We start from the raw sequence: 15,050 nt of genomic DNA, 5'->3' as shown, positions 1-15,050 counted from the left end.
AAAAAATTGTTGTAGTTATCAGCACAAATTTTATTAGGAGATTAATATGAAAAAGGACCAGCTTGCCGTTTGACTTGACTGACGAAATATTCGTCAAGCTCAGTAATGATTGATCATGTGAAGTTGCCACGTGTGAACATATTGCTTCACAATACATATAAAAAAATTCATCACAAATTTTCTTTTATTCCTATTAAGAAACCTGCCATCATTCATTTACCGATTCAAACACACAAATGGTTTTTTTAAGATGACTATTTTTTCAACTCTATTTGCCAATGTACGTACATAGCATTTATTTCAATTTTGTCACTTTCCTATTTTCCAAACCGCCTCTCCCATCAAAGAAAAACACACACACACACGTTTGAGGTACATATATATTGGTAGCTCAAATCTTGTCTACTACTACACATTACTACTTTGAAAATCAAGCATAATACAATGGATAGATCTTCCCATCTTCACCTCCTTATAACAACTCTCTCACTACTTCAATGGTTGATTGTTTATAGCTCAGCCAATTCGAATATAAACACCGATCGTGTCACGCCCGCATTTTCTAAGATAGAAAACACGGTGAATCGTGACTAGGGGAGGATAAAAGAAGCGGGAAAGAAAGGGAAAAACAACAAAACTCGACCCATAGCTCAAAATAAATGGAATAGCTCGAATAAAATCAGAGTATTATCTCAACAATCAACAACTCCAAATGAAACTATCTTGACAATACACGAACTCAAAAGAAACATCATTCAGCGGAAGCATTCGAGAGAAGAATTATACTATGTATGAAGACATAATATATTCGAAATCTTTATTTGTTATCTTCTTCACTTTTATACTCAACACCCACCGCGCTCGTCACAGCTCAACCTGCACATTTAAAAAAAAAGGAAATGCAGGGCTGAGTACTTGATGCACTCAGTGGACTCATGCCGAAAACATTTTATAAAAAGTATTTATCATGCCACCATTCAGTGAACTCAGGGTTTAACTTTGAAGATGCCCAAGACACTAAAACCATTTCCATTGTAAAAGTCGACTGATCAGTCATTTTCCCATAGATGTCTACCATATCCGATCCATTGATGACAAGGAATGTGGCCACATTCCAAGTCACTAGACCGGCCGACCCAAAAGACGGCTCACGATCCCCATTGGTGTACACTAGCCTGAGTAGGGACTCACTCCCTAGTCAGACCCGAATTCGATTATCCATAGATGGCAAAAGTCACATCAAATAGGTTCCATAGATAAAACAAAACACGGCATGACAAATATTCACATCATTTTCACATAAAAGTATACTTAGGGCATTGCCCTTATTTAAAAAGAAAGCCCACCTCAATCGCTTAATTTTCTGAATTTGAAATCATTTCCGTCCTCGAAAGCGTGCGTGAAAAGCCTTCGTCACCTAGAGTGTTCCACTTAGCCCATTTCTTTTTAATTTGTAATCTGGCCCAAGAAACCATGAATTCCAATCCCATAAATCCTCTTTAATCTATTGACTCAAAGTATTAACTAAAAACAAGGCCCAACAAAATAAATAAACAACACCACAACTTATTCTCACCTTCCCATCGTGTTTCTCTCTCAGTTTCAAAATTTGTTCACACAATCAAAGAACACCGGCGCCTAATTCTTTCTTCCTTCTCAACAATCGGTTTCTTCTCTCTCCTCTTTCTTCTTCCTCCTCCACGATTCATTCTTGGAGACCTACCCCGGCTCTGCAGAGCCGTCCGTCTGCTACGTGGCAGCGCTGCTGCCTGCGCTTTCACTCCCACCACCGGCCCTGCTGCACTCGCTCACCGTGGGAGTCCGTCGTTGTCAGCCCTCGCTGTTCGGTCCTCTATCTCAAAACGATTTCGCTCTGTCTTCCTCTCTCTTCCTCCTAGCGGAGAGCAACTTCGCTGCCGCCCGTCGCCATTGGATCCGGAAATTTTCTCCTCCGTCGATCATTGCCGCTGATGTCTCCAGTTCGCGAACTCCGTTGTCACTACAGTCCAGCGAAGGTGAGCTCGCCGTCGAGCAGCTCCTTCAAACGGGCTGCTGCCACCGTCGTCCTTGCCGGAACTCGGCCGCCCCAGCCCTCTCATTCAAACTCTCTGCGTCTTCGTCATCCGTTGTATCGCGCTCCGAATTGCAGCGCCGTCACCTCTCCGTCTGAACCGATCGCCGCCTCTGTTCGTAAGCAAGTTTCGCTGCTGCCGTTGCCAGATCGTGCCGCCGTGCAGCCGTCGTCGATGCTGCCAGCACAGAGCCGGCGCCGCGCCGCCTTTGGCTCCATATGCACCCCGTCGTCGCTGAGCCCGTAGACCACTCCGTCGTCATCTCTTCTCCCTCCATCCAACTCTCTCAAACACAACGCCTACCATCTCTCATTCTCTAATTTCTAACTCTTTGGATTTTCTTGGAATTGATTGTGATGAAACGTGCACTCATGGGGAGATAGATATGTATACATAGAAAACTGATTTCAAGAAATCTTTTTCAGCTTGTCAAAGTTGGATTTTGTGGAACAGAAAAGTGAGTGGTGGTTTCACGTTTAAAATTCTTGCTGACTAGGTTATTGATCTAAGATGGGCTCAAAGAAGAAAGCACTAAATAAAAATTCTTGGGCTCATAATAAGTGGGTTTTAAATTGGCTAGAAAATAATAATTGTTTAAGCCCAAGTTTGTAAAATCCTTCTCTCGACAACAGAAACAAAGGCGAAAAATTTCCAGGTGCACAACGACGTCATTTCAAGAACAAATAAAAAGGTAGAAAAAGTCGGGGTATTACAGATCGTTCTTCACTTATTACCTTCAAATCTCGAATATCTTCTGATCCCTATAATATATTATCCCAAAATTGGAGAAGCGAAAGCAATATCTATAGTTGGATCGGAGTTACTTGTGATTCTCGCTATCACAGGGTGACGGTTGAATATATCATCTATGGGCCTTGTCGGAACCATCCCACCTGAAATCGGGAATCTTTCTTTTCTCATTTCTTTAGATTTGAGCGAAAACTCTTTTCATGGTCCTATTCCTTCATCTATTTTCAACATGTCAAGTTTAGAAGTTTTGAGATTGAGGAATAATAGTTTGTCTAGTAGCCTACCAATTGATACGTGCAAACACAATTTGCATGGACTCAAAACACTTCATATTTCTTAAAACAAGTTGTTTGGGGAAATACCATCAAGTTTGGAGCAGTGTTCAAAGCTTGAGTATGTTTCTTTGGTCAGCAACAATTTCAGTGGACTTGTGCCAACACAAATTGGGAACTTGACATTACTTCAAGAGTTATATTTGAGTTCCAACAATTTTAGTGGTAAGATCTTATGTCATGTACAAATTCACATGTAATTGGATATTTATTTGGTGTAATTTACTCGCAGGTAATATTCCAAAAGAGATCGATGATCTTGGTAATTTAGCAGGTTTGGACATGAGCATCAACAACTTTATCGGACACATGCCAAGGAAAATTGCGAACTTGACATTGCTTCAATTGTTGGACCTTAGTAAAAACAAGTTGAGCGGTAAGATTTTCTCATGCTCTTAGTTTACTAGTTAAAAATTTAGCTAGTATATTTATATTCTACATCTATTTTTTTTTTTCTTTTTCAAATTATTACAATTTGGCAGATAATATTCCTAAAGAGATTGGTTATCTTACAAACTTACAAGGTATGGGCATGAGTTTCAATGAGTTTTCAGGTCCTATACCTGCAACTATATACAGCATGACTTCCTTGTATTTTGACTTTGCATCGAATGATTTGAATGGATCGCTATCAAGAGATATTGGAAACATGACATCCCTTCGCAGAATAGGACTCGAAAGAAATAATCTAATTGGTACGAATTCCACTACTTTTTTTTTTTTTTTAATACTAGTTGATATACTTATCAAGTGGGCCACCCCAGCCCAATCAAAGTCCAAACCCATGTGTGAAGCGGAGTATGTTGGATTGGGCCTTAGTTGTCTTATTTGGGCCGAGGGTTTCTGACAATTTAGGGCCCATGCCAGTCTTGGGTTAAGAAAAAGGTCTGAGTTTGCTAGATAAGCCCATATCATGGGATGGATCGACCCGGTCCCACCTGAAAACTTTAAATCTGGTCCACAAGATTTGTTTAATATAGATAGTTCTTTTATGCTAATTAGATAAAGTTGGAATGCAAATTATATACCGTACTTATAGAATATGTCCTTGTTGAGGATTAAATCGAGCTAAGTCCATACATTCATGACATAACAGGTGAAATTCCAAAAGAGATCAGTCATCTTGCTAATTTCGAGCGATTAAGCATGTGTTGCAACAGAATTAGTGGTTCAGTGACAAGAGAAATTTGGAACTTGACGGCCATGTTTGGTATATATCTTCACAACAATGCTTTAAGTGGTACGATTTCAACCCCTCGTCAAGTATTGCTTTCTAAAATTCGTGAACGATCGTTCAAAATTCGATGTTACTTGATGAAGAAATTGAATGTTCAAGATGTAAAATTGTTGCAGTTGGAATACTATTATCAAATCAATGGATCATTGCCAAAGGAAATTGGAAACTTGACATCCCTTTCCTACTTATTGCTTAACGATAATAAATTGAGTGGTATGATATTTTCTTTATTATGCATATTATTTTCTATAGCCTCAAACTTTTAAGTGGTGGAATTCTAATCTCACAGGTGCAATTCCAAAAGAAATTTTTCTTCTCAATAATTTATTGCAATTGAACATCGGAAGCAACCAACTTAGTGGATCATTGCCGAGAGAAATTGGCAACAACACAAGCATTCACGATTTGTGGCTTCACTTCAATAACTTAAGTGGTATGATTTTTTATCTCATTATGTTATTTCATTAGTATAAGAAATGTAGTGGAAACAAAAGGAGTGAAGAATCAATTTTATTAAATTATTCATCTTGATTTTATGCATATTTCTTGCTAATGCATATATAAAATGCCTATCAATGACAAAAATGTTGAAATAGTAGTCACTTTGGATTGTGTGCAATTTTCTCTTTTTTATTGGCAAATAAAAGGAAATTTATAGATTATATGACTCAAATCTCAGACATTTGGCTTCGAACGTACCACTAGGTCAACTCAAACATACACAGTTTTCTCTTTACTATATGTCACATTGCCTTTACTATAAAATAGCTTCATTATATTACAATATTGAACATGTATTTTCCATTTTCACCCTTTCAGGTCCAATACCATCCACCTTTATGAATCAATAAGGTCTGGTTAATTTTGCACTACGTTCCAACAACTTAAGTGGAGAGATTCCACCATCCATTTGCAACTTGAGATTCCTCAGAATCCTTCCTCTATTTCTCAGACAATAATTTGGAAGGTGCACTTCCAGATTGCTGGGAAACTTGAGCACATCCTTGGTAATCTTCCATTTGAATGCGAATAAACTGAATGGCCTCATCCTGTCAACATTCGCAAAGGGTTGCAGTCTTCAGTCAATCAATCTGAATGGTAACAAATTGGAAGGAACACTTCCCCAAACCCTAATCAACTGCCAGGATCTGCGGGACATTGACATTAGTGATAATGAAATGCGAGGCACGTTTCCCTTCTGGATGGAAAGACTCCCTCACCTTCGCATCCTCCTCTTGAGGTCAAATAACTTCAATGGAACGATGTTGGTGGCCACAAACTCGAACACTGAGAAGCCATTTCCCAAGTTGCAAGTCTTGGATGTATCAGAGAACTTTTAAGGTATGATAGATGCGAAGGAAAACCAGACCGATGATGGAGCGAATTTGTTTCTAAGTTTTTTAGAGATGACACTCACAATAAAAGGATTGGATCAGTTGTTACAGCGACTGTTGACAACCTTCACAACTATCGACTTATCCTCCAACAGATTCTCTGGGAGTATTCCGCCTTCGGTAGGGAATCTTAACTCTCTCAGATATTTGAATTTGTCTCACAATATAATTGAAGGACGTGTACCGCCATCTCTTGGAGGTATGGGTTTGCTCGAGTCGTTGGACTTGTCTTCAAATAAATTGGAGGGACAAATTCTGGGTGAATTGGCAAAGCTGACATTTCTTGCAAAATTAAACCTTTCGATGAATAATCTTGAGGGACAAATACCATGGTCTACTCAACTTTCCACATTTGGGAACAAAACATATGTGGGAAATGCAAGATTGTGTGGATTTCCACTGACGAAAAAATGTGATCCGAGCGATGGAAAAACCATCGTTGCCACAAGAAGATGATGATGCATCGTTGCCACAAGAAGATGATGATGAGTCTGGTTTTGTGAATGGATTTGGGTGGCAACCAGTTGTGTTGGGGTATGGATGTGGGTTCATAATCGGAGTGTTTATGGGATATGGAATTATTCACTATGAAAAGCCAAAATGGTTGGTGAAATTTATTTAACAATTGAGGGAGTGAAGTGCTTAATTTAGATGTTTTTTTCATTCTCTTGTAGTATTTAACAAGCATGTGAGTAGGTGATGTTAGTGCATGTGCATGTGTTTGTTGGATAATTAAGTGATATTGGTTGTAATTATAAATAAGAACAATGTTGTTATTGTAAATAGTGCTTATATATTGGGTATATATAATTAATAATGATAACATTTTAATTTGGTACAATATTAATAATTTGAGTATTTTGTTATTGTTAATATGATTATATTTTGTTCTAAATTGATTATTGTCACATAAATTGTTAAAAAAATTCGTTTTGTTAATTTTTGTTTCAAAAGTTTATAAAATCTTAACTAACTTTTTAAAAAGCCAGCTAAATATCTGCTAGAGTTTTCTTCTCTTTTATCATTAAATAAAATTAATTAAGAAAAGACCAAGTCTTCGTGTATTTAAAAAACAGACATTATTGAGCCTTCAGCCTTGCCCCACTTGTAAGACATGGCCCTCTAATTTTCTCTACACACAATTTCCACAATATCCACAATATCCGACACCTACTTTGTGCTATAGAAATTAATGCAGTTTTCACCATTAAATTCTGGACCTATCTATGCAGGTAAACAATCATAATCTTGTTTCAAAAGTAAGCACTATGGAGAATTTTAAAACACAATTTTGTTTATGGCATTATAAGATTTTTTTGATGGACTCTGACTTTTTCTCTATCCTCATTAATTAGTTGGTAAAGAAATTCAAAAACTATGTATTCAGCATTTATATAGAGTGGTGGTAGTTCACATCTTGTCTACTACAACACATTAGACCTTCTAAAATTAGGTCTAATGGATAGATCTTCCCATCTCTACCATCTTATAACATCTCTCTTACTTCTTCAATGGCTGATTAATTATAGCTCAGCCAACTTAGATATCAATACTGATCGTTCTTCTCTTATTGTCTTCAAATCTCGAATATCTTTAGATCCCCATAATATATTGACCAAAAATTGGAGTAGTGAAAGCAGTGTTTGTAGTTGGATCGGAGTTACTTGTGATTCTCGCTATAAGAGGGTGACTCAGTTGAATATATCTTCCATGGGTCTCGTCGGAACCATTCCTCCAGAAATCGGAAATCTTTCTTTTCTCGTTTCTTTAGATGTGAGCGAGAACTCCTTTCATGGTCCTATTCCCTCATCTATTTTCAACATGTCAACTTTAGAAGTTTTGGATTTGAGGAATAATAGTTTGTCTAGTAGTCTACCGGTTGATATATGCAAACATAATCTCCATAGGCTTAAGAGACTTCGTGTTTCTTACAATGAGTTGTATGGGGAAATACCATCGAGTTTGGGGTGGTGTTCAAAGCTTGAGTATCTTTCTTTGTACAACAACAGTTTCAGTGGACACATGCCAACACAAATTGGAAACTTGACATTGCTTCAACAATTACACTTGGGTGCCAACAATTTAAGTGGTAAGATCTTAATTATCTCCTACTCTTTGATTGGTGTACAAATGATCATTATAAGTGGTAAGTGGCTTTGATTGGTGTACAAATGATCATTATAAGGCCATAATATATTTTTATTTTTTATTTTTTATTCTTTAAATATGGATATTTTACTCTTATCCTTTTCTAAAAAATAACGACCACATTATTAATTAGTCATAATAAATTCAATAGTACTCCCACAGTCAGATAATATATAGTATCTCATTTTTCTATTTCTGTTAGTACATTATAACATGACCCATTTACTTTTTCATATACTTATTAAGCGAATATCACATTTTCTAACTCACTCAAAGTTATTATAAAAATATTAATAGTCCATATATAATGGTAATATTCACATTTTACTAACTTTTTACATATACATCTTCTACATTTTTATAACACCCGAATCAAAATAGGACACGTTGCCGAGGGAGTAACTCTATTTGAATTGGATAAAAAATAAGTACAAGACTCACATGTAATTGGATGTTGGTTTAATGCAATTTACCCACAGGTAATATTCCAAGAGAAATTGGAAACTTGGTAATGCTTCAACAGTTGGACTTTACTTACAACAAGATAAATGGTAAGATATTATGGTGCTCTCACTAAATTACAATCTTTGGACTTGAGTGTGAACAACTTAAGTGGCAACCTGCCAAAAGAAATTGGAAACTTGGCAATGCTTCAATTGTTGATCTTATTTCATGCTCTTACATTCCCTACATTTTTTCTTGCCTTGATTGATTCGATGCAATTTTAACGCAGGCAATATTCCAAAAGAGATCGGTGCTCTTACTAATTTACAAGCTTTAGGTATGAGTTCCAATGACTTTAGTGGCCACATTCCAAGAGAAATTGGGAACTTGACAATGCTTCAATTGTTGTACCTTAGTACGAACATGTTAAGTGGTAAGATCTTATCTCATGTTCTTACATTTCGTACATTTTGGTTTGGCTTGATTGATTCGATGCAATTTACTCACAGGCAATATTCCAAAAGAGATCAGTGCTCTAACTAATTTACAAACTTTGGACGGAAGTTCGAACAACTTTAGTGGCTACGTGCCAAGAGAAATCGGGAACTTGACAATGCTTCAATTGTTGGATCTTAGTTACAACATGTTAAGTGGTAAGATCTTATTATCTTAGAAATAGGGTACTTGTGAATATTATCTGTTTTTTGTACTTAATAGATGCTATAGTAATTACTTGATCAATAACAAAATATATGTCTGGATAATTAATGATCTAACAGGTGATATTCCGAAAGAAATATTTCTTCTCAATAATTTACTGCAATTGAACATTGATATGAACTTACTTGGTGGATCAATACCGAGAGAAATTGGTAACACTACCATTCAAGAGATATCGCTCGAGTACAACAGTTTAAGTGGTATGATTTTCTATCTCATTTTGCTCTTGCATTAACATAAGAAATATAGTCGAAATAAAATGGGGCGGGCGAAATATGAAGTTTATTTATAACTCATGTTGATTTATGCATCTTTCATTATAATACATTTTATATAGAGGATCATCCTAGCCCTTTCTATATAGCAAAATAAATAAAAGTTTTAACCATGTTGATAAAAATGTAGAAATAGTAGTCATTTTGGATTACTATACCCTTGCATAAAAATTGTATAACTGTGTTACATACAATGCTAAGATATAAAAAACAATATCACATGAATTACTGATCTACCTCCTCCAAATTTATATGAAGGATCCACTACTGCAATTTCCTATTACTTTATGTCATTGGCTAAACTATATAGTGCTACCTCTTTTATTTTACAATAATACATTATTATGATGAAATGGGTGTTTTAGATTTTTTCAATATTACTTCCTCTTTCCTAGTAAAGACGATTTTTTTCCCATTTTGGTCAGTTGCAACGAAGATGACCTATTTCTAAAAATTGAAACACAACTGTCTCTACTTTATTCCCATTGTATGCATGATATAAAATCCCGATCCTTCAATGAAAGGGTCATTTTCGTTGGGAAGGAGGGAGTACTGTATGCATGATTTTATGACAACGATATATCATCCATTGTTTGAATGAATTTGAACTTGACACAATCAATATTAACTTTCAGGTCCTATACCATCGACCTTTGGGAATCTATCAGGGTTGGTTGATTTTGCACTAGGTTCCAACAACTTAAGTGGAGAGATTCCACCATCCATTTGCAACTTGAGATCCCTTCAAGTACTTTATTTATCAGACAATCATTTGGAAGGATCAATTCCAGATTGTATGGGAAACTTGAGCACATCTCTAGTAATCCTCCATTTGAATGAAAATAAACTCAGTGGCCTCATACCATCAACATTCACAAAGTATTGCAGTCTTCAATCAATCAATCTGGATGGAAACAAATTGGAAGGAACACTACCTCAAACCCTAGTCAATTGCCAGGATCTTCAGGCCATCAACATTGGTGATAATGAAATACATGATGTGTTTCCCTTTTGGATGGAAACGCTCCCTCTACTTCGCATCCTCATCTTGAGGTTAAACAAATTCGACGGTGAGATGTTGTCGGCTTCAAACACTGAGAATCCGTTTCCAAAGTTGCAAGTCTTGGATGTATCAGAGAACACGTTTGTTGGATCTCTACCTGATAGATATTTCAAGAACTTTCGTGGTATGATAGATGCAAAGGAAATCTATACCGATGATGAAGAAAATTTGTTTGTTGAATCCATATCGTTGATTCTCACGTTGAAAGGATTGGATCAGTTATTGGAGCGACTGCTAACAACATTTACAATTATCGACTTATCCTCCAATAGGTTCTCTGGGAGCATTCCACCTTCCGTAGGGAATCTTAAATCTCTCAGATACTTGAATTTGTCTCACAATACCTTGACAGGACGTATACAACCATCTCTTGGAGGTATGAGTTTGCTCGAGTCGTTGGACTTATCTTCAAACAAACTTGATGGAGAAATTCCTGGTGCATTGGCAAGGTTGACATTTCTTGCGAAGTTAAACCTTTCGATGAATAATCTCGAGGGACAAATACCACAATCTAATCAACTTTCCACATTTGGGAACGAATCATATGTGGGAAATGCAGGATTGTGTGGGTTTCCGTTGACGAGAAAATGTGAGAGGAGCGATGAAAAACCATCGTTGCCGCAAGAAGATGATGATGAGTCTGGTTTTGTGAATGGATTTGGGTGGCAACCAGTAGTGTTGGGGTATGGATGTGGGTTCATAATTGGAATTTTTATGGGCTGTGGAATTATTCACTATGAAAGGCCAAGATGGTTAGTGAAATTTACTTTTGGTTGTGAGTGAAGTGCTTTAGATGTGTGTACATTTTCTTGCATATGATAGTTTTGTTTGTGCAATTGTATGTGTTTAGTACTGCTATATTTTCATAATTAGTTTTGCATGAGATATACGATAATAGTGATTGTAATTTCAAATAATAGTACTAACAATAATAATGCTATTATTATGCTTAAATTGCAGAATAATAGCATTAATACAGGCTAACCTTACAATAATTAATAATAAAACTATTAGTAGCACATTCTTCTTTATTTTTGTCTGCTAACAAGCTAAATAGCCTTATCATCCTCACTACTATTGTAACAGTCTGCCCTCCTAGGGTACAATAAATGTGGCGGCTGCTATCCAAAATCGACTCCAAAGAATTAAACATAGGCTAGGGTTTCATTTAAAGAGTATTGACCAAGAGAATTGAAAGAGATATCAGAGTATTGAATGCAACAACTTAACTTAGAAGATTAAAGGAAGAAAGATATCATAAATGGCGATCAAAATATCTAGTGAGCACGGCTCATTATCCCAGACGAAATCACAAGAAAAGACTAAGGCCACAACCTAAAGTAAGATGCAAATATTCCAAAAAGAGAAGTTCTAAAGTGTATAAAAAATTCAGCGGAAAACGACCAAGAGATATAGCTATGTATGAAGACACAACTACGCTTGAAGTTCAACATATCCTTTTAAATTCATTAATCTGCTCAACACCCGCCACCACTCGTCGTCATTCAACCTGCACATAAGGAAAACACATGCAGGGCTGAGTATTTTGAAATACTCAGTGAGCTTGTTGCCAAAACATTTTATAAGTTATGCCACCCTTACCAAGTGAACTCGAGTTTTAAGCAGTTATAAAAGAATTTTCACGAGTATCACAAAATATATTTTCATAGACTGGCCAGTCAAAATAACCTCCCATTTTCTCATCAATTAACAATCATTCCATGGTGCGACGAAAGTGTGGCCACACTTTTCGCCCACGAGACCGGCCGACTAGCAAGGACGGCTCCCGATCCCAATGTGTACACAGCCTGGTAGGGCTTGCGGCCCATACTCAGACCCGAATTCGTATAAGCAGATCAGATATCACATTAAAACAAACATAGGTATGGCATAACAGTTAAACCACCCTTATATCTCCCAACAACATTTAGATAAAATAAAAGAGAGTTTTTAGAGTAAAGCCCACCTTATCCGGCTTCGCAACCAAAGTTTCACCTTTTAATCACATAGGCACATATCACAAATTAGGTTCAATACTACTCTTACTCATGCATGTCTCATTATTTTTCCCTCTTCCCAACGATTTATCTTATCATTACTAATTAATCAAGATCATGTTTATCACACCATATTATTTAACTATCAAACACACACTACACCACACAACAACACACACATACACACGGTACACACACACACACGCCACACACACACTCGGCACACACACATACACATGTTCCCACATCCCTTTTTATCCCTCTTTCACTCTACTAAGATGCATGAGGGTTCAAGAAGACCGATTAATCGGTTGGAAGAAGAAAAGAAGAGGTAGAAGAAGAACAAACATAACTCTTAAACAAAAATACCTCTTTAACGAAAAACAATCGGTAGAAAACAAGTATTAGCCTTGATTCTTCAAAGTTCTTGGATTATACTTCAATTTCTTCTCAAAGGATGAAGGATTAATGGAGTAATGTAGAAGAAATATTGAGAGAGTGTATGGGGGTGAGGGAGCCGAAAATATGGGGTCTAGGGTTGGGGTTTTGGTTCTTATTTATAGAGTCCAATGAGATCTTTAGGTAATAAGAATAGAATATTTGGTAAGATCTCATTCTCCCAATTAAATAAATAAATAAAATAATATTGTGAAGTAGGGAAGAAGAATTAACAAAAATAGAAGATGGCAATATCTCCTAATTTTCGAAAATTAGGCTAGGTAATTAGCCATGGTTTTGTTTTTGGTATATTTTCCAAGTAGAATAAAATATCATGGAGCAAAATAAAAATAAGGAAAATCCTCCATGAAACAAGATAAGGGGCGATTTCTAGCCTTTTAAATAAGGCATGGATTTTTGAATATTGACTAAAATAAAGTAAGGCAAGATCTCTTGAAGTATGGAAAGATTTGGTAGAATAATTAAATTCTAGGAATGGAAGGAAATCAAGTAAGGAATCAAATAAAATAAAACAATTCCTTCCTTCCCAATTATAGTGATTTTCGAAAATCACTAGAAGAATAAGGAGGCTCGATTTTTTTCCATCTCTAAACAAGGAAATAATTGGCTCTTCGAATTTAATTGGATAAATATCCCAAGGATTAAATAAATTCCGGAAAAAAAAATAGAAATTCTTTCTCCAAGGGGTCTAGGGTTCGAAAATTATAAGAATTAGGGTGACAAGTATTTATGGAAATTTTCTCTAATATTCTCACTCACCCATGAACAATTAAATTGCCACATAGTCTCATAACTTAATATATCACATGCCACATCATTAAATTAAATAGGTTTGACTTTTCAAACTTTCAGCACAAACCCTAACTCAACTTGACCATATCAACTCATGAAATAAAAGCATTCTCGATGCCACGTCATCAACAATTAATTCTAGGGCTCAAAAATTAGGGTTCTAAAATCCGGGATGTTACAACTATCGTCTAGCCTGATTCCTCAAAGCTTTTCTTAGTCTCTTCTTTTCTTACGGCGCTGACAACACTCTAAGATCTTCTCGAAAACATCATCAACTTTCTCGAAGTATTTATAACTGAAACTTGGGCTAAACAGAATCAGCCAGGAAAAGATTCCTAAGCTCACAACATATTCAGCAGCAGCGAACACAAAATCCCACTTAATCTCCCTATCCGATTCCACTTCCACATACGGTGGTGATGCTTTTCCATCGCCCCTCTCACATTCTTTCGTCAATGGAAATCCACACAATCCTGCTTTTCCAACATATGATTCATTCCCAAGCGTGGAAAGTTGAGTAGACCGTGGTATTCGTCCTTCAAGATTATTCATTGAAAGGTTTAACTTCGCAAGACATGTCAACCTTGCCAAGGCACTTGGAATTTCCCCATCCAATTTGTTAGAAGACAAGTCCAATGACTCGAGCGAACTCATACCTCTAAGAGATGACGGTAGACAAATTTAAGAATATAAGAGAGTTAAAATTTCCTAGGGAAGGTGGAATGCTCCCAGAAAATCTGTTGGAGGATAAGTCTATAATTGTAAAGGTTGTCAGCAGTCGCTGTAATAGCTGATCCAATCCTTTCAATGTGAGGTTCAACTCTATGTAAGTTGTAGAGAATTGTGATCTATCATCAGTATGGTTTTCTATTGCATCTTTCATAGCTCGAAAATTGTTTATATGTTCAACAGGTAGAGTGCCAACAAATGCATTCTGCGACACCATCCAATACTTGCAACATTGGAAATGGCCTCATTGTGTTTGAGTTTGAATCCACCGAGATTGTACCATTGAACTTATTCGATCTCAGGATAAGGATGCAAAGTTTGGGTAGTGTTTCCATCCAGAAGGGAAATGCACCTCGTATTTCATTGTTACCAATGTTGATGACAAGTAGATTATGGCAGTTGGCTAGGGTTTTCGGTAGTGTTCCTTCCAATTTGTTTCCGTTCAGATTGATTGACTGAAGACTGCAACCCTTTGTGAATGTTGATGGGATGACGCAACTAAGTTTATTTGCATTCAAATGGAGGATTTTCAGAGATTTTCTCAAGTTTCCCATACAATTTGGAAGTTCTCCTTCCAAATTATTCTCTGATAAATTGAGAATTTTGAGGGATCTGAAGTTGCAAATGAATGGTGAAAT

General features: G+C 36.5%; 1 protein-coding gene and 1 long non-coding RNA gene across 3 annotated transcripts; one reads left to right on the top strand and one right to left on the bottom strand.

Annotated features, from left to right (window-relative positions):
- Positions 1-852: 852 nt before the first annotated feature.
- Positions 853-2,452, bottom strand: LOC125198938. Its single transcript, XR_007172489.1, has 3 exons — positions 1,577-2,452; positions 1,347-1,458; positions 853-876 (listed from the first exon to the last, which is right to left on the bottom strand). It is a non-coding gene; the product is annotated as an uncharacterized LOC125198938 (long non-coding RNA).
- A 4,786-nt stretch (positions 2,453-7,238) lies between these two features.
- Positions 7,239-11,330, top strand: LOC125198933 (receptor-like protein Cf-9 homolog). Of its 2 annotated transcripts, XM_048097156.1 has the most exons (6): positions 7,239-7,874; positions 8,413-8,484; positions 8,667-8,810; positions 8,887-9,030; positions 9,157-9,297; positions 10,008-11,330. In XM_048097156.1, the coding sequence occupies exons 1-6, from the start codon at positions 7,244-7,246 to the stop codon at positions 11,216-11,218; spliced, it is 2,343 nt and encodes a 780-aa protein (XP_047953113.1). In that variant the 5' UTR covers positions 7,239-7,243; the 3' UTR covers positions 11,219-11,330. The 2 variants fall into 2 exon arrangements, with proteins under 2 accessions (XP_047953113.1, XP_047953114.1); XM_048097157.1 differs by lacking the exon at positions 8,413-8,484.
- The last annotated feature ends 3,720 nt before the right edge of the window (positions 11,331-15,050 follow it).

The sequence above is a fragment of the Salvia hispanica genome, unplaced genomic scaffold (genome assembly GCF_023119035.1).
Source record: "Salvia hispanica cultivar TCC Black 2014 unplaced genomic scaffold, UniMelb_Shisp_WGS_1.0 HiC_scaffold_33, whole genome shotgun sequence".
In the NCBI taxonomy this organism is placed as follows: Eukaryota; Viridiplantae; Streptophyta; class Magnoliopsida; order Lamiales; family Lamiaceae; genus Salvia; species Salvia hispanica.
Note: the sequence above shows the minus strand (reverse complement) of the source record. Positions and strands in the feature narration are given on the sequence as shown.

Coding starts and splice junctions, on each gene's coding strand:
- LOC125198933 (XM_048097156.1), top strand. CDS start 7,244: ATGGATAGATCTTCCCATCTCTACCATCTTATAACATCTCTCTTACTT. Junction 7,875..8,412: donor GGGTGCCAACAATTTAAGTG/GTAAGATCTTAA, acceptor ATTTACCCACAG/GTAATATTCCAAGAGAAATT. Junction 9,031..9,156: donor TAGTTACAACATGTTAAGTG/GTAAGATCTTAT, acceptor ATGATCTAACAG/GTGATATTCCGAAAGAAATA.